The sequence below is a fragment of the Amphibalanus amphitrite genome, unplaced genomic scaffold (assembly GCF_019059575.1).
Source record: "Amphibalanus amphitrite isolate SeventyFive unplaced genomic scaffold, NRLGWU_Aamphi_draft 000895F_arrow, whole genome shotgun sequence".
NCBI classification, from domain to species: domain Eukaryota; kingdom Metazoa; phylum Arthropoda; class Thecostraca; order Balanomorpha; family Balanidae; genus Amphibalanus; species Amphibalanus amphitrite.
The window spans coordinates 251,925-274,885 of NW_024882389.1; the positions used below are offsets into that span (position 1 = coordinate 251,925).

General features: G+C 49.2%; 2 protein-coding genes across 4 annotated transcripts in view; one reads left to right on the top strand and one right to left on the bottom strand.

Annotated features, from left to right (window-relative positions):
- LOC122367768 (general transcription factor IIH subunit 2-like) overlaps positions 1-14,115 on the top strand; it is an 80,559-nt gene extending 66,444 nt beyond the window's left edge. Inside the window, exon 9 of the transcript XR_006254115.1 lies at positions 13,888-14,115. The gene's annotated coding sequence lies outside the window, so the exon portion shown is untranslated. The remainder of the gene's footprint in view (positions 1-13,887) is intronic.
- LOC122367767 overlaps positions 1-15,221 on the bottom strand; it is a 65,434-nt gene extending 50,213 nt beyond the window's left edge. The window contains exons 1-3 of one of the 3 annotated variants that reach the window (XM_043341150.1): positions 15,024-15,211; positions 10,741-10,857; positions 5,443-7,114 (exon numbers count right to left, since the gene is read on the bottom strand). In XM_043341150.1, the coding sequence (XP_043197085.1) occupies positions 5,886-7,114; positions 10,741-10,857; positions 15,024-15,042 (1,365 nt within the window). In that variant the 5' untranslated portion in view covers positions 15,043-15,211 and the 3' untranslated portion in view covers positions 5,443-5,885. Of the gene's footprint in view, positions 1-5,442; positions 7,115-10,740; positions 10,858-15,023 lie in introns of those variants that run through there. The other 2 variants (XM_043341148.1, XM_043341149.1) reach the window with 2 other exon arrangements.
- Positions 15,222-22,961: the final 7,740 nt, after the last annotated feature.

A 22,961-nucleotide genomic window follows, 5' to 3' on the forward strand; every position in this document is an offset into this window, starting at 1 on the left:
GTCCAACGGTTAGGAGAGGACAGACAACTTCAGCCAAGCAACAGCGGCGCAATGAATGAATGAATGAATGAATGGGTGAGTGAATGAATGAATGAATGAATCTCAAGTGTAGCTGCGCAACCTGTCACTTGTAAGTTGTAACAATAATTTTTCGAAAATTTGTCTTCCCACTGAATGGTATTTAAACGTGCATTTGTGGTCTTAACGGTGACTACCGTATTCCGGTCATGGCAGCTTTAACCTTTTTTATTTGCCAAATGTCATCTACACTGAGCAGTGAGAAGTGAGCAAGACTTCAGACAACATTTTAGAATGCTCTTAAAATGCAGTGGCTTCAAACTGTAATTGCTTTTTGGTAAACGTTTCAATCTTGCTGTCAGTTACGACCTGCCAGAAATATTTTATCATTCGATATACATATTTGTCAAGTAACTAACTAGATGGAGGATTTGTAAACAACAATGTCAAGTAAACCAATGCACATCCTGTTTTATTAGCGTTGCAATGTGCTGTACAGTACAGATAGGTATATTGCACTGTACAATTGCACAAAATGCAGCTGTGTATTTGCATGGCATTTGCAGAATACAGAATAACTACATAGCATTCCCAAGCACCAAACACCTGTTGGGCGATTTCATCTTACCTGCAGCCTCACAATGGAAATTTAAAACACTGTTGAATGTTTCACCACGGTCGATGCTGTTTCGTGGTGGACTTAACATTTATTCGGGTTTAGCATAGCACAATCTTTCTCCATGAAAGTTGAATCCTTGTCGCATACCAACTGTGTCTACAATTTATTGCATGTCTTAGTGGGATCCAACAATGTTGGCTTTTACCGCCACAGTGTCAATACAATAACAAAGAACTATGATATTCGCTATCCGAGGTCATTTCGCAGCATTAACAAATGTTTGAACAATTCACCGCGTCGTATAACAGCGCTAAATGAAAACATGGCACGGATAAGGCCAACTTTTAAATACTGTGGCCATTCACAAAAAAAGGCATTGATATCGGAATTTCGTGCAATGCTGAGTTGCCAAACATCAACGCACAAACACACAAACACACACAACTTTTCATAAGTTTCCCGAATTTCTGATCGAAGTAACGTCCCTTTTCCACAGTTCTTTTATGTCGACAATAAAACAATCATGCATGACCTGTCCAATCCAGCATAGTAGGTATTTATTACAACTTAACCCTCGCCCATGTAGGGGGGGGGGTTGGTGCAACCCCCCCTGAGGTTTTTCGGAAATAGTGCAAAAACGGCGGCGCGCAGCGCCGCCAAATTTTGGGTACCTTATGGGGCATACCTTGCGCATATTTTGATAAAAAAAATTTGACCGGGTCATGTCAGGTCACGGAGTTATGACGTCACAAAGGGAACAGCCTCCGGCCGGATTTTCACAAACTGAGTGCCAACGCCCGAGGTTTCCTGCCGGTGGTACGGACATCGGTTGATGGATCGTGATGAAACTTCCCATGCATGTTGGGGCAAGTATTGGCTATCATATGGTATAAGAAACTTGACCGGGTCAGGTCAGGTCACGGAGCTATGACGTCACAAGAGGAACAGCGTCCGGTACTATTTTTGAAAAGCGCCCGAACCACTATTTTGCTAATTCTTGTCACCTCAATGGGAATATGCAGCAATATTAGCTTCTATAGGGAGCAAATGGACCTCCCAAATCCAAAAATACAATCAGATTTCAAAAATTTAAATTTTGATTTTTCGAATTTCTGCCGCCAACTGTGACCTTGCCGACTTCCGGCGCTCCCAACGCGCCATTTTTAGAGCTAGGGAAACGAAATACATACCAAACGATAGAGAATTGATCAAGGAACACGATAGTGAAGGTTTCAAGTCGATATCTCCCACCGTTTTGCCGCAATCGCCGCGGAAAGTTGAAAAAAGGCTATTTTTCCGAAAATTTGACCTTTGACCGGTCAAAAGTAGGTCAAATGTTGACCTAGGACCAAAAAATTTACCACCAATCGAGAGATCTCGGCGAGAGCAATCCGTTGGTCTTTTCCGCTAAGCTCTACGACGCTCCGTTTTCAAACGCCAAGGGGGGGTCGCACCAACCCCCCCCCCCCCCCCCCCTGCATGGGCGAAGGTGGCAGATCGCCGTTTACGGGCGAGGGTTAACACGAACAAAGCATGCTGTAGTTTTTAAAGTTATCTAAGATAGAATGCAATTGCGTCTACAGACACTGTACCTAACAGTAGGTACACTCGGGGGCAGATTGATGTTCCACAACTCCCCACCTATCGGGCTCCCATGGCTCAGCACTGGCTGCTGCCAGTGCACACTGGTCGGAAACGCTCCAGCGAGAGGCCAGCGGCCTTTCCGCAAAAGTTTTTTGCTTGTTATTCCACAACTAGTGAAGCAAACTTCATAAAACTTTGCATACCTTCTCTGTCATATGTAAGCTATCATTTGAATGTCAAGCACTACATATATGACGTGAATCTGTTAAGTTATGACGTCATAATTGAGTATAGTACAGGATCTAGCACCACTTTAAGTCAACAAGGGAAATTGGGAGCTGCTATTCGGGCACCGGGAATGGTTTCATGCACTCCTTGCAAGGTCCAGTGCTTGACTTTAGCATTGTTGACTTTGCGTGACGTCATTTATGACGTCACTAAGGCCATATAAGCTTTTCGTCAATAACTCCTGATCAGATGGAGCTAGAGAGTCGGGAAAGCCACCATTGGACTCAGGAAGACCTGCCGAATCGAATGATATGCAATATGACCTCCTTCAACCATTTTCGTGACCTGAGGGGCTCCGACCTGACCTTGGCTCGAGGTTAACACCTTAAGTTGACTTCACCCGAACGCCAAGTATAGCATTCAACGCGCCTGAGCTAGACAAACACGATGATGTCAAAATCGCGGCAGTGCGACCATTTTTGGCAAAGTAATTAACCTAAAACCGAGCCCGTGCCTTGTGGCACTTACCTGACCTAAGAGGTCACTGGCTGACCTAAGACCTTAAAATCGGGTAGTACCTAATTTTTGCGTCTTATAACGGCACACAAACTTGTTTTTTCCGCGAGGCTCTAGCTCAATTAGAGGCGAAACGGCGAGGGAGTTGTACCAACCCTCCCCGGTCAATATAGAAAACCAATCGGTCCGGCCAGGGTTAAATACCGGAATTGTGATCTAATGTAAAAAGACGGCCCAAGGTAACCCGACGTCAGTGACAGGTGTCTTATATTTGCAGCGTCTTATATTCACGAAGGTTTCAATTTCCACTTTCTTCAGCCGAGTGATGGTTGTCATTAGCAAGGCTCTCTAAATGCAAGCCGTAATCGCCACGCAATATGTGGAAGGCTTTTGATGTCAATACATACGTAAATGCATATATAAAATGCGCTTTTCACAAAATTCATAAACTCAAGCGCATCTGTTTTTAATGACCAGCCAACTACGCATGGATGCGTGCAGGCCACACAGGTCAGCGTAAGCCGGGCGCGGCGGCCGAGCCGAAACTGGGGCGGGGCGGGCGGTAGTTGGGTAGGAAGAGCGGCTCCTGCAAATTTTGCGCAAATATGCGCAGTTAGCTTTTATGTTGCCCTGGTGTAAATTTAAATCCTACTTCATCTCACAAAAAATCAGAGTGGAACTAGATGGGACTACCTGTTGTTTCCTTACCTAAACTTTGCAGTTATATTCCAGAATCACTGTAGGAGAGCCTTCATAAAAAAGCTATAGTACATCCAAGTTAGGGAAAAAGTATACCAAAAATTTTGCACTGACCAGTCGGCAACTTCATAACGAACATTTTGATGCATAATATGTGGGATTTCAATTTGGTGTCTATCAGCAATAAGACTCTGAATATCCGGCTCAAGAAACCTCTTGCTCCGCGTCAGTTTCCGAGTTCTGGGATACCCCATCTTCGGGGGCTGATTACAGTTATTTTTGGTCACTCGGATTAGTTTTTTTGGCCTAAGTATAATAATTTGATCAATTTCAAATTGATCTATATAAAAAATAATCCGAAACTCCGGTATCGCCCGTGGCCTCTCGTGAGGGCGTTTCCGACCAGTGTGCAGTGGCAGCACTGGCAGCACTGGCACTGGCAGGCAGTGCTGACCAGTGCTGAGGGCAGGCAACACTGGCAGCAGCCAGTGCTGAGACATGGGAGCCCGATGGGTAGGGAGTGGTGGAACATCAATCTGCCCCCGAGTGTACCTACATTAATCACATTACATATCATGCACTCGTGTCATAACCCGCGCGGGGCTGGGGTCTCCAGCCGAACGCGCGGGGCTGGGGGGGGGGGGGTAAATTTTACCCCCCCCTGTTATCTCCCGAACTAACGGTCCGATTTGGAAAATTCAAACGCCAATCGAAAGCTCTCATCACGAACTACTAAAAACATGTACTTGATTTCAAGTTTAAGGTCAAGGTCAAGGTCAGGTCAAGGGTACAAATTGCAGGTTTCTACAGTATCGGCCTTGCACCGTAGTTGCCGAAGAATGGAGTCATGGACTGAGACTGATCGCCCAAAACGTGTTCTTAGGCTACCAAGACAATATTCGTTGCATACAATATCATTCAGAGGTCAAGGTCAAGATCAGGTCAGGTCAGGTCAGGTCACCAAAAAACAAAATATAGAAAAGGGCATGTGCGACACATGTTTTATGGGTCATTTTACTCATAGAATTCAATAGGCACACTCAATAAGTGATATGGACCACCTCTGGATGAATTTCAGGTCGAGGTTAAGTCAAGGTCAGGTCAAGTGAGGTCAAATTTTGAAGTTGGTTGTTAAGGCCTAAAAAGGTGTCTATCTGATGCAGTTTTTCACGGCGAATCGAATGGTGCTATTTTTGTTTCCGTACGAGGTCTAGAACTTCCAAAAAAGTCATTTTTCAAAAATTTTGTGTGTTGTGACGTCATAAAATTTTGAATAACTCCCACATTTTTGAACCGATTCTTCTAAAATTTGGTATGAAGGTGCACATAGACCACTTCTCTGACATATACTCCGGTTTTTTCGATAGACTCAAAATTTTGGATTTTATAATGATTCTCCCAAAAAAGTCAGTTTTTTGAAAAAATTAGGCCAAAATCCAAAATTTTCAAAAAACCGAGATAGCCATTTGATAGACAAAGTAACATTACGTATAACCTTTTTTGTTACGTCTTGATTCCTTTAAAAATGAAGATGTTAGCGGCGTTTGAACTTTTGCCGTTTTTGAGGCGAAAATGACGAACATGACGTCACTAAAACGTCAATTTCTCAAAAATTTTCCGACGGATTTCGCTCAAATTTTCAGGGAACGTGTCAAATTGATGTAAGAAAAGGTACTGAAAGTTTGGCGGCGCTGCGCGCCGCCGTTTTTGAGATATCGCAAAAATTCGCGAGGGGGGGGGGTAAAATTTACCCCCCCCCCAGCCCCGCGCGGGATAATTAACTGTCAGGTTAGTCCTAAGGCACGGTGGGATAGCTAACTCTTAAAAACTGTTCCTGCCTAAATGCCTTCGCTCCACTTATGTACGGGTAAGTACATTGTAGTCATGAACAAGGCATCAGAACTCCAACGAATTGTTTACCTTTCGTAGAAAAGGCCGTTGAACCAAGAAAGTACCTTAACCAAGAAAATGTTCTAACATCTCATAGTCAAGCGACGTTATGCATATTTTAAAATTCATTCCCACTTGGTACCTATCTTTATTTTCTTCTCATGTTGCACCTTTTCCCCAAAGCACACGTAATAAGCGAGCCGGTTAACATAACCATAACAATTAACAAAGTATCTCGCGACCACATATCATTCCCATCTCCACGCCCCGAAGTAACCAGTCCGGTCGTCCATTGACCCATCTACCGTCCCTCCGTGAGGTCACGGTGAGGTCACGGTCCCCGGCCGACCACCGCTCTCGGTCCGCGCCACTGTGGGGCCGGCGTGGTGGGGGGCGGCGGTGGCCGGGTGGTCGGGGGCCTCTGGGCCGCCTTGGCCCGCTCCACCCGGCACTGGTGTCTCCTGCGGTTGGCCGCCTCCGCCACGGCCACCAGGTCCGAGCTGAGCACGTCACACGTGGTGACGATATTGGCGCGCTCCCACCAGCGGTGACGCAGGCGCGCCGTCAGCTCGCGCGCCGCCTCGTCTCGCTCGGCGGCGGTGGCAGCCGGCTCCAGGCACACGTCGATGGTCCAGTTGTAGTTGTACGGAGAGCGCGACATCAGCTCGTCGACAAAGTGCATCAGCTGGGAGGAGTTGCCTGTCGGATGGCGCGCCACCGGTGTGGGCGGCCAGAGGAACGGGGAGCCTCGCCGGCGCGCGCGGTTGTTGTACGTCACCACCAGCCGGCGGCCGGTGTTCCAGAGGTCGTTCAGCACCAGCTCGTCGCCCAGAGTGACGGGCGCCATCCAGTCGCCGAGCCGGCGCTCCAGGATGTCCACCAGCACCGCGTGCCTCTCCGGGCGGCCCTCGAAGCCGCGCAGGGTCGCCAGGTCGAGCACCACGATCTCGTTGGAGCGGCGCAGGAAGCGGCGCAGCTGTGTGAGCACCGCTCGCAGCGGCGTGACCCCTCGCCCGCCGCGCACGCCTCCCCAGAAGGCGATCGGTGGTGGCGGCACCCCGGGCGGTATCACCAGTCCCGGCGGCGGCAGGTAGGCCACGTGCAGGTCCAGGAAGCGCACGCCCATCATCAGCTGCGTCCACACGTCGATGGCCCGGTTACCGGCGTCGCGGGAGCCGACGAGGAAGACCTCTCGAAGCCGGCGGTCGCCGATCAGGTCCTTGCTGGTCACCATCCAGCTGGGGTTGCTGCGCAGGCAGCTGGAGGCGTTCACCCGGCCGTCGCGCATGTAGGCCACCCAGCGCCCCAGGCAGTTGTCGTTGACGTAAACCTCCTTCAGCGGCGGCAGGCTGAAGGTGAGTTCCGTCTGGTGATGCCCGCGGGCAGTCTTGGGCGTGACCCGCGCCAGGGGCGTCGTCAGGTTGCGGACTGGGTCGGCGTCGAACACCCCCACCCAGTCGGTGGGGGCGAGCGCGCGCGCCTCCCAGTGCGCCACCAGCGTGCGTGCCGCATGCGAGAGCGTGAGGAAAGCGTGCGTGTGCGGCTGGTGCTCGGGACACTCTGCAACAGAGCGGACGGCCGTCACCGGCGGCTCCGGGGTGCGGGTGCAGTCATCGGGCCCGCCGCCGACCTACCAGCGGCGTTGACACCGCCCGTGAGCGCTGTACACCCCCGCGCGACCCATTATGTACACAGGGGAGGTTTTGCGAACCGGAGGCGCGCCTTTGTCACAGCTCGCAGACTGTAAAAACGGACCGGGGCTGGGACGGAAAGTGGCGCGCGGCCGCTGACTGGCGGTGCTGGGCGTCACCGAACCGCCGCACTATGGTTGGAAACGGCCTCACGGATGGCCGGGGGTCAACGCGAAAAAATGTTTTGCCCATAACTTGTTAATGCGTAGACCGACTGCGATGAAACTTTGCATAGGTATACCAGTGTCTTTCGTGCATCATACAGTAACTCAGAAATGACGAGGTCACGTCACGTCACGCGTGTGTGACGTCATCATTGCAAGTATGTCATAAGTCGCCTATGTCTTTCGTTATGTTATCGATATCGTGAGGCATTTTGAACATGTTTTGAATACTGCTATTACTGAATGGATATTGTTGTTATGCTTTAGGGCGAGAAATATCAACGTAGTGACGCACAGTGTCTTACTATTGGTCATAAAGGGTCACAAATTTGGAGAAAGAGTATTTATGATTTTTTTTTAGATTAGGCAAAAAAGTAAGAAATAAAATGACGATCAAATGACAAAACATGCGTCAGATTAACCCGGCAGTTGCTGGGGTATTTCCCCATCCGCCGTTTGCCGGGGGGGGGGGGGCGTTCAACGCCCCCAGCCGATAACTCGCGAACAAATAGGCGCAGCGAAACGCACGAGGCGCGGCAAACGAAAGAAGAACGCGACGAGACGATTCACATGAATACTTTAAAGCTGAATTTCGAGGTCACAGGTCGGGTCAAGGTCAGGTCAAACACTTGAAATCGGGCTTTCAGTAGCATGGACTTTAGAACCTCGCAATCGGTGCCTCGCGTTTCGCGTTTCGATTATATCGTCATCAGTTGGTCCTAAATAAATTCAGTCATCAGTTGGTCCTAAACAATCTGTCACAACTGTCACAACTGTCACAACCCTTCATATAAGTGCTAAAAGAGTGTCAGATCAATGTAGGGGTCAGTCAAGCATAGGCCACTGGCCAGGGTCAAAGTCAGGTCAATCAGGTAAGCACATAACCCCGAAAATTAAAACTGGTACCTATCCGCAGCCCATGCATGACACATGTTTTATGGGTACTTTTGGGCGTAGAACACGATGGTGACATTCATTTTATCATACGAGTACGTGGCTGGTTGAAAAAAGATCAATTTCAGAAATGCATGCGTCATGGTCGTGAAGTAGTCACGAGAAATTGCCAACATTCAGTTCAAGATTTTGGAAACTGTAGAACGATGATCAAAAACCATAGATAGCCATTTGATTTGCCATGGTATTGGCAGTGTAATGGAGTTTACAGCATGTCTGTATGTCTGTTCTGTCAGTGGATATCCATATCCATACTCCAGGATATCCATACACGTTTGCACGATATTCATACTCCAGGTGCAGGGGCGAGCAGTTACTTCTTACGAGGGGTGCGGAGTCGAAGTCAGAGTCGGAGTCGGAGTCGGAGTCGGAGTCAGAGTCGCCCAGAGTCGTGGCAACGAGCCAGGAGTCGGAGTCGGAGTCGGTCAGGAGCCCGCAGTGGAAGTCGGAGTCGGTCCGAATCGGAACAGCTCCATCGCGACTCCGAAACACTGGCAGGGGTCCGGAGTCGGAGACAGAGTCGGCCGGAGTCATGGCAACGAGTCAGGAGTCGGAGTCGTAGTCGGAGTCGGATTTGGCGCCACCACGACTCCGCAACCCTGCTTCTTACCATCATTTATAAGGATAAGCGATTGCAAGACTGACGAGCCGACCTGGTGCTAACGAAGCGACGGGTAGGTACGCCTCGGGAGATGACGCTTCACGGACGATTTTGCGCACAAGTGCGCAGTCTGCTTTTACGTTCCCCTTACGCAGAATTGAACAGCGATTTATTCTGCCAAAAAGCTCAATGGAGGTCGATGGAGAACTTTTTGTATGTCCAATGAAACATAAACGCAATTTTGCAAATATTGCTGTGGTGACACTGCAAACAGAATGCAATGCCGTTCCTGATTTTGAACACGCATGGGAAAAAGAGTCACTCCACTCGATAGCCAACATAACAAGGATTATTTTGATATATAATAATCCAGTTTTACAACGTCATGGAGGTACTCCACATGCTATCACCAGCGCGGTTGTTTAAACCTTTGACGGCGCACCAAAAAAGTCACTGTCAGAAACTCCCGATTCCACGTACAATAATGGAGACTAAATGCGCAACTAAATAATTTTTTCTGCCCAATTCAAAACATTTCATCAATTTCCAACAGAATGACACCCCAAATATACATATATTCCGAAATTGCCCACGGCCATCCGTGAGGCCGTTTCCAACCATAGTGCGCCGAGCGGAACGCCATGCGTCATGGCATGCTAGCTGACATACGTGTGTCATGACGTGTATGTCGGCGCCACGCGCTGACATTGTCCGGTCGTTGCCATCGCTGATGTGATGTGGCAGTGTGCAATGTGCACTCAGCACTTATATAATGCGCTGGGACATTGAGCTGACGGGATTTACATTACATGCTGTAGAATTAGATGCAGCTGTTTGTATGCTGGTAGGGCATTTTTTTTTTTTTTGGGTCAAAACACGCGTAGCGCTTTATTCAAAGGGCAAGCAAAGAAAAAAAGACTGAATGAAAAATGTCGCGAAGCGTAGTTCACGCAATAACCCCTAAATCAGAATCTGAAATTCAGAGCTGGGAATCCAAACACCGCCGGAATGACTGGCGGTCTCGATCGCATTACAAATGAGGTCTGAGTAAGCGGTTTCTGATCCGTAAGCCGCCGGTCGGTGATGGATCGAGTTCGTTTCTACGCGAGCCGAACTAGAGCACGTGCTGACCCGCGCAGAGCCGGGGTCCGATACAGTCGCTCGACCGCACGGTGATCGCCGAGCGGTCGTTTGTTACGCTCCTTGTAACCTTTCTAGATTTTCGCCTCAACACCGGCAGGGATCGCGCTTCAACGCGGTGGTGGCGTCAGCCGCTGCTTCCTAATTCAAGTCAGGACAAGATCACATTAGCGGAACACATTAGCGAGTGCGACCGGCGCGGCGGCGGCCGGGTCATTGGGCCAAAGGGGTCACGGAGGGGCGGAGAGGTCACGGGGGTCAGCGGGTTAGTGAGGAGCGCGCGGCGGTGCCGTCGGGCCAGGTGCAGACATGCGGCGCGCGGTGCAGCGGTGCGGCTCGCATACAATGGACAAAGCGTGACGTCGTGTTTGTTTCTTACCGTTCTGTCATCGCCGGTCGGTACTACGGAAGAGGAAATGAGACCAAACTCGCTTGTGGTTACGACACAGCAAGTGATTGCGACACAGAGATCCAGTCCTGGCATCTACACACAATGGGCGGGGGTAGATAATTGCCGGAGTGGCCGGGTCGGAGCGCACGCGAAGGTCGAGGACACCGGGCGCGCGACCCTGCCGCTCGGCACGCGTCACGTGGCACGCGTTACGGTTGCCCGCCGCCGTGTGACGGGTCACTTACCGAAGCGGGGTGTCGGTAGGGCTCCGTGACTCCTGGAGGCTCCGGGTCGGGGCGGTCCGGCGGCGCGTGCCGCCTCTCCAGCGCCCAGCAGCGCCGCCAGCAGCAGCACCCACGGGCCTGCCGGCGAGGAGGCCATTCTCTCAGAGCTGCGTCACACACCGTCACACACCGTCACAGAGTGTGCCGCCGCCGGCCGGCCGCGTGCAGCGCGTCTGTGGACCGTGCGCGGGGCGCCGCGGACCTCCTCAGGCGCCGCGGACCGGACCGGCGCGGACCGGCGGCGGACCGGTGGCGAGCACCTCTGCCGCAGTCGCGCCGCTTCGGCGGAGCCAGGAAAATGGCCGCAGAGCTGGCGCGGCCATGTTGCTGGAGCGCGGCGCCGCCGGCCGCTGGGGTCGCCGCTGGGTTGTCCGCTACGCCGGCGGGCTCACCGCTGATGGGGGGTTTCCTTGTTATCGCGGGGTGACGAGGTCGCCGGGGCCGCTGTGACGGCGCGGCAGACTCCCAGAGCGGCGGAACACCGGGCGGAAATTACCGCTCCGCCGCGAACCCCGATCGCCACACTCGGCCCAGCGCGGCGCTCGGGTTTTTGGTGCAGGGCGGTGTCGCTTTGAGTGCTGTCCTGACGCCTGTACTTGGGCGAGGTAGCCCCGACATAAGAGTGGGCTAGGGGTGGGGAGGGGGCTGCAGGTTCGACGTGAACGACGTAGAACGGTGGCGTGTATTAGGTCGGAATGTTTCCCCTGTCCCAGCGCGCTGACACAAGACACCAGCAGCTGAAATTGACGCTCGAACATTCTGACAGACGACGTTTTAGCTGCCTGGAGGCTGAAGTTGTAGCACATTTTGCAGCTTTGTAGGCTATGTCCAAGTCCATTAAGTTCCCACGAGTGGCCGACAAGTTTCTGGATACCGTATCGACAGACAGTTTTGGCGGATTGGTGCGACATAAATCGGCGTGTTGCGGGAGATTTGAGCTGATATATCATCCTTGTAGACGGTAAATGCCTGAAGTTCCTTATTCAAGGCGCCAGGAGTGAAATTTAACAGTCATGAAACGGAGTTTTGTCAAACGATGCACCGGGCCATATATGGCTGGTCGCAGCCTTATCAGGTAACGTTACGTTTGCAATGTAGGTGTGATTGCGTGGTTGCCATTGGAGGTAAAGTTTGTTGTTTCTATCCGTTATCCATTGACCTACTATCTGTTTGAATAGAAGCTTTGCTTAGTTTTGGTGACTAACTGGTGAGTAGTTCTGAAGCACAGCAGTGTAGGCTGTCACAACGCCTGATCGATCTACTGAATGGTGAATGTTCCCCTTCCCTCTTGGAAGCTCTTGAATGAGTCAGCCATGTTTCTCCTAAGTTGCTTACTTCCATTACAACCTTACATCACCTACATTTTCCCGACATCCTAAACTCTCAGAAAGTACTTCTTGTGCTGCAACTCACGCCGGTTGTTTTGGCATCAGCAAGTGTACTTGCAACGCCTGATATCAGCTGTCGTTTGACGCTACAACTCATTGTCGTTTGTCAGTTCAGTGTGCACTTACACCCTTCGCTGTTTTCCTGGTTTGCACAGGAACTGATGACAGTTGCGTAAAACACTGTCCAACTTTGAACCGTGTGCCGCACAGAGAATGCAAGAACATTCTAAAGATGATATCACTCAGCGTTACGTTACGTAAGCTTTGACAATAAGCAGGTATTTAAAAGTGTACCGAAACATTTTACAATAGACAGGCATTTATAACTTTACCGAAGCATCCAGCGCTACCGCTAACCGCAGAGCGTTAGTGAAATAAAGCATTGAGGAAATTGCTAAGGCAAAGCGTGCAATGGCTGAATGAAGAAGTTGCAACGGACCAATTCCAATGAGCTCATCGGGAGAGATGGCCGATAGGTAGCTGGCCGTATTTCACCCTACTCAAATGAATAGATACGCTTTTGCTTTTATTACCAAACGAAATGCCTGATATAATTGCATGAAATGCATTATGTACGGTGCACCTATGCGAATTTCTCACCGCATTCAGTCCCCATCACGTCATTCATCAATCCATTCCACAGTACTCCCAGTAATTTCGCAAAGCTGTACAAAGCACACGCCTTCCCGCTTGAGCATGTCGTTAAAGCCGTGCTGTTATATTATCCGTGCTGTCATAGCTGTACTCCCTCAGCCGTACTGCCATAGCCGTACCGCCCTATCCGCCTGTCGGGCCGCGAGTGACCCAGTGCGGCGCGGTGGCCGGCGGACGTCATGTCTGACCGACGGACTGACCCGCCTGACACCGGCCACCGCCAGGACGGGCCAATGTGTCCGATTTGTCTGAGCAGGCCACGTTTACGAGCCACACGACCGCCGAAACCAGTTCCGACGGCGATAAAACCGCGCCGAGTGCCAGACAAAGCGGCCGTCTTAATATTTGTTCATCCGCTTTCACCGTGTAAGTGGCGGCCGTTCGGACGGTAATTCTGTGGACTCCTGTCTTACACTGAACGTTACGGGCTGAATGGAGCCAACACATGGCGGGCGAAAATAACGTTTGATGTCAAATATCACCGAAATCAGAGCTACAATTTGTGAGAAAGCTCGAAGGTTAGGTATCAAAGATGACATTTTATTATGATACGCATCTCGCACTGGTGATTACACAGGGCAGGAGGAAGAGGAAATGGCTCCCCTTCAAGGCCCGCTGTTTGGCAGTAGCTTGAATAACACCGAGGGCCTGAATGGAAAGAAGTCTAAGTTTTGGCACCAGCTCTTTCATTTCCGTTAAATTATTCGGCGGCATTACGTTTATTGTAAAGGAACACTAAAATATATTTAATTAAGCTGTGTACGTACCTGCTTAAAATGTATGACAACCATGGACGATTTGGTTGCTTTGCGTTTTTATCATGTAAATTGCGAAAACGTCACAACAGCGATCACTGCTCGATCACCGATTCGACGGTATTTTGACACTCTTATAACTTATTCAATATTTATTTTAGGCAGTTTTTACATGTTATAGACTTAATTCAACTCTAATAGTTAGCTTGGATCGGTGCCAGCGTTTGTAACAGCTAATGCATTTTCCGTCTCGTATTTTTCTCCCTTTGCCGCAGATTTTCAATTTTTACGTTGTATTGATTTTATTTCAGCGCCCTCTGCACTCGTATGGCTGCCATCAGAAGTCGAAGGTTATGCACTGGAAAATATTGCAGCTGAAGGAAATTGGAGTTGGCGAGCCGGATACAGCTTGCAAAGCATCAACAGCTCGCTCACTTGCCAATATTTCGGTTGGAACGGGCTCGACCGTCTGCAGATGGTGTGAAAAATTCATAAATTCACCATCCTGCAATCAATTTGAATATATTTTCATCTGCATCCGATATGTTTGCGCTCTATTACGTAAATGTAGTCTAAACGAATGGGACGGTCTGGAACACCAAAAGAAATAAAACCAAATTATCTCAGTAAATCTCACGAAGAAAAAGCCAGATGCGGCTTGTCCGATATGTCAATAACAACTGGATCCGGCGTGGGATCCGTCAGCGGGACAGACCTGAGCTGTTTTGGGAAGATTTAAGGGCACAAAAACGGCAGTGATCAACTGATCAATGACAAACTACGTAAGGCTAGGGGCAATGTCATTCTATGGACGGGACGCAGACGTTTTTTGAAGGATTTCTAGCCTTCCTCGAATGGCAGATGACATCCAGCATGCATAGAACATATGCCGCTAAAGTTAATATGGCATGATAGCAAATTCAATGGATTGATTTCGACTTAGCACGACTAGTTCAATGAGATACACATGGATGTCATCACGCTCTCACTAACGATATTGTCAACGAAATTAGCTCATTTCGATATCAACATGGTTCAATATATTCTGTTGTATTGTTACCAATCATATCAAATATAGTTCTGTCATGTTTGCTCTAGTTTTTTGGATGATTTATTTAAAATCATCTTCAAACTTCTCACCAAACAATTGGGAAGTTCCTGGATCAGTTTGTCATGCTAGACCGCTTTTGTTAGATTGTTACAAGGGGAACCGTTTCAAACCAAGTGATCTATTTCATCTAGCTATGACACCCGACTAGAGTCGACGTGTACCTCACAAGGTCTATTATCAGCCTGATCTCGAGCAGTGTCCCAACTAACCATACACGACTTCCGGATGAAAGCCGTCTTAGCCAGCTCTCGCGTAAAAGCGCAATTACGCTACATGAAGACGCAATTTGGCTATAGACAGCTCGACCTAGACACTGTCTGTGCGAGCTACACCCACCTTGTGTGAATGCCAGCATGGTCAGCGCTGGCGGCGAACGTCGGCACGGAGCTGCGGCGAGCCTGGCGCGGAGCTGCGGCGAGCCTGGCGCCGCGCTGTCTGCGGCCGCGACACTGGCGGCGCGGCGGCGGCGCGCGGCACGGCAGCCCTCCAGGACGGGTGGCGGCCGGACGGGTGGGATTGGGGGCCGCCTTCGTGTCAACTGAGCGGACGGGAAGCCCGCTCTGCGAGACAGAGGGAGAGAGGGAGGGAGGGAGGGAGGGGGAGAGAGGGAGGGCAGAGCAGGGAGAGATGGGAAATGATGAGGACAGAGTGGAGAGGGAGTTAGGAGACTAGATGCTTAATCTACATGCGAAAAAAATCCTTTTTTCCTTCAGTTTGAAAAAGTTGAAGCGCAATTTGAAAAAGATGCAGTTCAATTTGAAAAAGTTGTGCTTCAATTTGAAATAAGGTAACTTCAATTTGAAAAAGATGAAATTCTTTTTGAAATAGTTAAAATACAAATAGAAAAAGATATAATTCATTTTGAAACGTATCGGGCTCGGATGAGAACACACTATATACCTATAGTGTGCTCGTACCCATGAATATTATTGATGAAAATTCTTGGATTGAAGCAAATACTAAAAATATATACTTTGCGCTTCAAAAGCGCTTATTTCTCCGATTTTCTGCATTGAAAATGGATTGAAACAAGCCTTTGTTTGCCAGACATGAAGAGTAACGCTAAAACGCTGCCATTGTCCTATATTTGCGCCACCTGTCGAGTGGCCCATTTGCAATATGCACTGTGTAATGGGTAAAGCCACCAGTTCTGTATAGACAATTAGACATGCTCAGTAAATGGTTTCCGTGATTTGTGACGTGTGATTTTGGTCGCCGATTAGTTGCGTCCAGATGTATGGACAATTGGACACTACACCTTTAGGCGGACCCATTCTGGACACCTTGTAGAAGTGTCCAGAGAACTGGTGATGCTGTCATCAAAAGTAAATTACAAAAAATCGCCTTGCTTAATTTATGGATGCGGAAGTCGTCTGTAATAACTTTTGAGGTGACTTAGTTATTCAAAATCTGCTTTTGAGAGAGATCTTTAGATGGTGGCGCAAATGGGGCAAGGTCTGGCGATTTTAGGGCAGGGGTGCCCTAATTGCGCCTTTTGCAAGGGTTTACTAGAAATTCAATATAAAATTCGCGGCTGATTTAAGAAGTGTGGTAAGGGCATTTTTATGGCAAATTTATCAAATTACGAATTAGAAGACGTTAACCAGCTCTCCACCCATCCCTTTACGAGAAATAGCTCATTAAGCTAAGCATGGCGCAATTTGGGCACCGTCCCCTACTAAGTTACTCAACATGGTTTCTTTTCAAATTGAACTTTATCTATTTCAAATTGAATTTCATCTTTTTCAACTTGAATTTATTTCATTTCAAAATGAATTTTATCTTTTTCAAATTGAAGTTCACCTTTTTCAAATTGAATTACATCTTTTTCAAATTGAGCTACAACTTTTTCAAACTGAAGGAAAAAAGGTGTAGATGAGGAGGGATGAGCGAGATTGAGTAGATTTTGGTATATTAAAATTAGTCATAAGCGAAGAGTGATTTTTTTATTGTAGTTGGTTGTTATAGGGGTTACCTATACACAAGACGGGAAAACGGTGAGCGCCAGACCAGACTCTCTGGCAGGAAACAAGAGGGAAGGAGGAGAGAAGTAGTTAGTAGGCGTTTCATAACCGCTATCTATCGCCTCTCGGGATAATGGGATCAGGAATAACAATTTATCGCCGATAGCTTGGCTGGATTTTCCCGATTTAATAATTGGCCAGGGCGGATCGTAATCTCTGCTCCATTTCCGTGAACACATCAGCGCGGACAGTAGGCGGGTCAGCGGCGCTGGAAGGGGTGGGAACGCGTGATACACTACCGGGAAACTACGTGCGTCGCACCCACATCAGGAGGCATATCTAGTCGCTAGGTAGGTGTGTGATATTAAAGAGATGAATTAAATCCTTTATATCATAATGCACTAAATAGTTGCTTATTACAAACTTCGGTTCAACGGTACGGCTGATCGTGAACAGGAACTTTCAGTCATAAGCGAATCAGAGTGAAGGCAGCGGGATGCTTACAAAACTTAGGTGTCAGTTTGCTCAGGATCTCGGGTATATACCTTGGAAGTTGGATCTACATAAACTTCAAAAAGCCATTAGTATGGCTTCGCGGTAATTGCATCAATGCCTGGGCTTTGATCTTCGATGGCTGGCGGAATCACAAGCTATTTGCTTTGAACTATAAGTAGAGCGGTTTCTTGGAGAGCTTGTTCCCAAAGTCATTGATTATTCGATGTTGAGCTCCGTCGAGTGAGCTCCAATTTCTGGTCACAGTGACATTGGATCGTGACCAATAGCGTGGCTGGAATGTCGCATTTGATCTCATTAGCTGGCGCCGTAATTTAGCTAAGGTTACATAAACGATGCATTGCAATGAGCGGATGAGGTGCCCTTGCTACAATTGAATCACTGACTTTAAAGATCATTTGATATGGTCCTCCTGCTAGAACTAAGCTAAATATCAGTGCTGAAACTTCATACTCACTGAATGCAAGTTATGTACTGTTCCGATGTTTCCATATCATTACATACTGGCTAGACCTTCCGCCATCAACAAAACACCCACTGACAAATACCTACTGATTACTGATATTTCAGCCCTGCAACCGACCAACCCATGACTGTTACGTGATACGTCTATCATCCACCCCACAGTGTTGGTCACCCTTCACATGGAGACCAGTAACCAGCCGGCAGACAACGAACACCCCTCCGCTCTCACTCACATGCCCCGACTAATATCTCTCATTTGCGGCGGCAGCAGTCGGAAGGAGAGCGGTCCAGACGGCCGCTGTCTGGTGCACTCCACTGTGACCACGGAGGCGGCGTCTGCAGAGGTCTAATTAGACCGACTAGACAGCCAAGTGGCCAGACTGTTCATATTACCGGGACGCCGGACGGACCTCAGAAGCATGAGCACTTGTGGCCTGTGGGGCGTAGCTTTGCAATGGTTTCAATTGTAAGGACTACAACATAATTTCAACATGACGCAATATGTTCATGGGGCCAATAGTCAGCGATGAGTTCGGCTGACAACTTAGCTTGGGTCCGGCTCGGGTAGGAAAAACATTCCACGTGCGACACCGGTCTCACTCCATGGGACTGCGTCTTCGTTGAACCGCATACATCTCTTGAACTGCGTCCCCGGGGTATGAATGTATCCCAGGAATCAGATGACCTCTGTTAAATGCCCCGCGGCGCTGCGGTCAAGGCCGAGAGGTAAAGGTCGCTCGCGGGGTCTGGAGACGGTTAGAGCCGGCGTCTGAGAATTAGGTACGTCGCTCCGCTAGACTCGTGCCATGGCAGCCAGGAGCTCAGGATGCTGATGTAAGCTCTAGCCCTCGCATGTGTGCGGCGTTTGCCAGCTTCTAATGTGTAGGGGGGGGGGGGGGGGGTCGGTTGGACCCCCCTTGCCGTTTGGCCCCTGATCGAGCTAGAGCTTCGCGGAAAAAACGAGCGTGCTGCCCGTGACGAGAGGAAGCCGATGATACCCACTTTTAAGGTCCTAGGTCATTGGTTGACCTTCCAGGTCAGGTCAATGACCCAAAGTCGGGGAAATCGGGACCTGTTAGAAAGTCGTAAAGTGTGGCTGCTAAGGGGTTTTTCGGGGTGCTGATCACGAATATCGTGTTAGTTTTGATCACAGATGATGTCTTGAAGCATTTAGACCAGGTCGGGTCAGGTCAGGTCAGGTCAACCAGTAGGCGTCGTGACGGGTATTCGTAGTACGTGTCAACCACCTCTGACAGCTTCGTAACATGTTACGAAGTCACCAAAACTACTTCGTAAATGTTCAAATGGTTGCTAAATTCGAAATCAGCTCCAAAAACTAGCCTAGAAACATGTAAAACTCGAAAAAGTGAACCGAGGTCACCCGAGGTCACCAAAGGTCAATGACCTGACCTGACCTTCAGGTGACCTTGACACACACGGGAGTAACATCAAATCACATGTTTGAACGTTTGAAACCACGAAAAGCTTGCAAACACGCGGCTAGTGCGAGCCGACATACGCGAAATCGCGATTCCGGCCAAACATGGTCTCGGAAAAGAGGTCACAGGTCAAAGGTCATTTGGGTCAGGGTCATGAAATTTTCAGGGTAGGTGTAAAATTGATCAATGTGAGGGTACTGAAAGTTTCGTCGCGATCGGCCGCTTTTTACGCGAGTTATTCGCGAAAAAACCATGGGGGGTCCATCCGACCCCCCCCCTCCCCCTACACATGCGAGGGCTAGGTCTAAGCTCAAGATGCTGATTGCTGATGTAACTTTCTGCCCGTAATCAATGTCCATTGCTGTATGACCTAAGTTGAAAAAAAAATTATTGGTCTCAGACAGCTTCAATGACATGCCTAACGTGGAAGCCCATTAAACTCAGCTTGCATGTTCAACGAATTTATTACCCCCTAAATTATTCTAACACACGATCCTTTCCACTTCATCGGGGATGTGCTTTCTAAGCAGAAATATCCCATAGAAACGTGAAGTGTCTCAAAGTGTCGGTCTTTGGCATATGAGACATACTAGCTTAGGTACTATATAAGTGTTCAGTTCCACATCAAAACAGCTTACATAACAAGGGTCTCCGTTACGACGTGGTCGGCAGCTGAATGGCCGCACAAGCGGTAACGATAAGAGCCCAGATCACCACCGGCGCGGCGGTAAGTCCTCTCAGTCGGCAGTGAACGACCTGGACAGCACGCCGTGCTCCGAGCTGGGGCGGATCGGTGGGCCTGACACACTCCGGTCAGGGCTGAAGCCGATTACAGCTCGCCGACACGGCTGGCCAGCCGGTGAGCGTCTCATGAGTACCTGAAAATGGGCGACTGGAGGCGGCCACCTAAGCCACTTAACCGAGGAAGCCGTGGTCTTAGCTCGAGAGGATCAGCGGGAGGACCGCGTGTTCACGTGTCAGACAACTTAGTTCTGCTATCCGCAGAACGGGCTTGGAGGGGCAGTTTCCACTCTACCCGGCGTTACACTCCTGCTTGCCTGTTGGGTTTTGGTAGGCAAAGTATATTGGTGGTCCTTTGAATTCATGATTGTTTTTGCTTATAACATCATAAAAATTACTAGACCTTCTGCAATGATTTTTAGAACTTCAGTTAAACTGCCCATTACTTTTTATAATTGTAAATGTATGTAAACTTCCTGAATTTATATAAAAACAGGAAAATGGGGTCTAGTTTCATCTAGCGTTTTCAGTTCCAAGAAAAGCTTTGAAATTTAAGTAATGACTCTTTAGCTCGCAAAACGGTGTTTAAATTCCAAACCACAACGTGACATGTGCCCAATGCCCATGCCTCTTTCACAGACACCGTAATCTATTAGGTATAGCTAAACTCTAGCAGATTGAGAGTTTCCCTTGAAGCTAATTGAAAGCCACTCGTGCTTAATTAAATCTGCTGCGTTTGACCTCTGAAATATTCAAATAGGCACGTTCTGCTGACTGCGTTGGCTCATGGTTGGCTCTATATATATCGTTACGTCAGTTCTCTTACTTTGGGTTACTGCTCAGGCCATCAGTTGCAGCCAGTGTCTCCGTAACCAATCTGCCCGTGAACGACCATTAGCGGGCAATGCCGCAGAGTTCCGGCCATACAGGGGCTTCGTTCGCCGTCAATTATCGGGTCGATCCGCCTGAACCGCTGCGGAGGGAAATTAACGCAACCTCCGAAAAGAAGAGGTGGCTTCAGTCGAAGGAAGACCCAGTTTGGCGATGGAGCACTATGAATAGAACTTAGATATTTGAATTTTAATAGAACTTAGATAGGTATATAGACGTAAATAACCTAACTAATAGCGGAGTGTAAGCAGAGGCTTGTGACCCGCTTATAAACTGTATCATAGTTATGCTCGTATGCTGCATAGTGTTCCGCGAATGAGTTCTCATGGACTTCCTTGTCGGTCCCCCGCCCCAAACAGTTCGGACAATCTATGCCCTTTTGTGACACTGACAAACCCCATTAAACCTCGACGGCTGACGTGCCATCCAATCGCCACACTTGACCGGGCCGATATGAGCGGCTTGACACGAAGGTCGGGGGCGACCGGTATTGGACAGTAGCCGGTGACAGAGGCTGGGCTCCTGCCCCGTAACTGGCGCGGAAGGAGGTCACAGCTCATCGAGCGCCGGGACGGGCCGCGATTTAATCGCCATGTGAACAGAGGCGGAGGGGACTGCTGAGGGCGAGATGCTCGCTGCGTGAGTGTCACCTGCTCTAATGCCTACCGTGGCTTCGTCAAATTGTTCATGCGGCAATAGTTAGGTTGATACTCGATAATAACGTTCAGACACATATCATATACTGTGTCACGTCGTAGGTATCCATTTTTTATCAGTTATTAGATCCATTATAGCCAATCAACATTCCATAACACATTTCATTTCAGTTCATTGCAGGACTAATGAGTCTATTCGACCAGGAAGGTCACTCGGTCGGCTCTGACATTTACAAAGTTCAATATTAAATTCACGTTATCTCCGCGCACGCTAATAGGAGTCAGTTCCATATGTTTCGGAATTTACCGATTGCACTGCCAGTTTCGTGGAAAGGTCAAAGTTTTAATCGATTGCTAGTTTTACGCCCGACGCCCAATTGATTTGAAGCCGTTCCCGTCGCCCCAATTTGTGCGGTATTGGAAGCCCGCTTATCAAACGATTAACATTATATAGCGGATGCGGTAGATTCAGCAATTTAGGCTGAATTCGCAGCCATTAGGAATCCAATTACTGAATTCGTTCCATGTTGACACCATTTGAGCTGTTCCATAAGATGCCAAGACGCTTTGCGCTCTTTCTGTGAGCATTGTCACAGGGGATCCATGCACTCGAAGATGGCCTAATGGGGGCTGGAGGGCGGCTCCGGCTCGCGGCAGGCCATCCATCGTCTCTCGGTAGACCGGGTCGATGCCGGCGTGCCTCAGGAGAGCTGGGTCCGGATCCGGTCGGGTCCGGATCCGGATACGGTTCGGGTATGGGATCCGGGTAGGATAGGATCCGGATACGGATCGGGTCGGGTCCGCGAGGAGTTTATACTGGATGCTGGTAACAATGCAGAGAGAGTTTGAAGACAGCTTTTTGTCCTGCGATACCACTTCATGAGTGAATAGGATAGGGGAAAGGACGGATTACGTCTAACAGATAGAGACAAGATGGGCATCTGCATCGTCATTCAGTCACTTGCCACATCGCATTATCTACGCGAAGTTAGATGTTGGTAATGGCTTTGGGTGATTGTTGAAACAAAACTGCTCGAAGCTCACCAAGAACTAAGGAGCCTGCGATGACAACTTCAATTGCTAAACTGAGATCCTGTAACATCCACACCGACAACCAGGTCTGCTGGTCACCGCTGACCGTCACAGACCGAAGACGCGAGGTGCGCTGACTCTGTGGCGACCTGCAGCTCTCGCCCTCGGTGCTAGCGCCGCGCGGAGACCGTAGGTTAGCCCGGAGGGCCGCTCCGGGGCCCTCAGTCACCCGGCCGGTAAATCGGCCGGCTCCGGGCGGTAAATCGGGACGGGACGTCGGAGCAGACGACGTCGCCTCGGTCCGCCACAGAGGGAGCGGAGGTGTGTGGGGGAAGATGCGACTGAGGTGTGCGTGGGCTTCTCATGACAGGCAGACTGCCGACTGTCGAGATGGCGGAGACTGAGTATCCACTTGGGAGGTTAAAACAATTCGGAGTATCCTCGCACGACATGTTAGTTTAACACGAAGGACACGCAATGGCTGCTAATTGAACCTAAAGTATTCATTTCTGCGCTTTGCATGTTTTCCACTGAAACTAACAAATTCATTTTGTTTGGCAAATATCTGAGAGA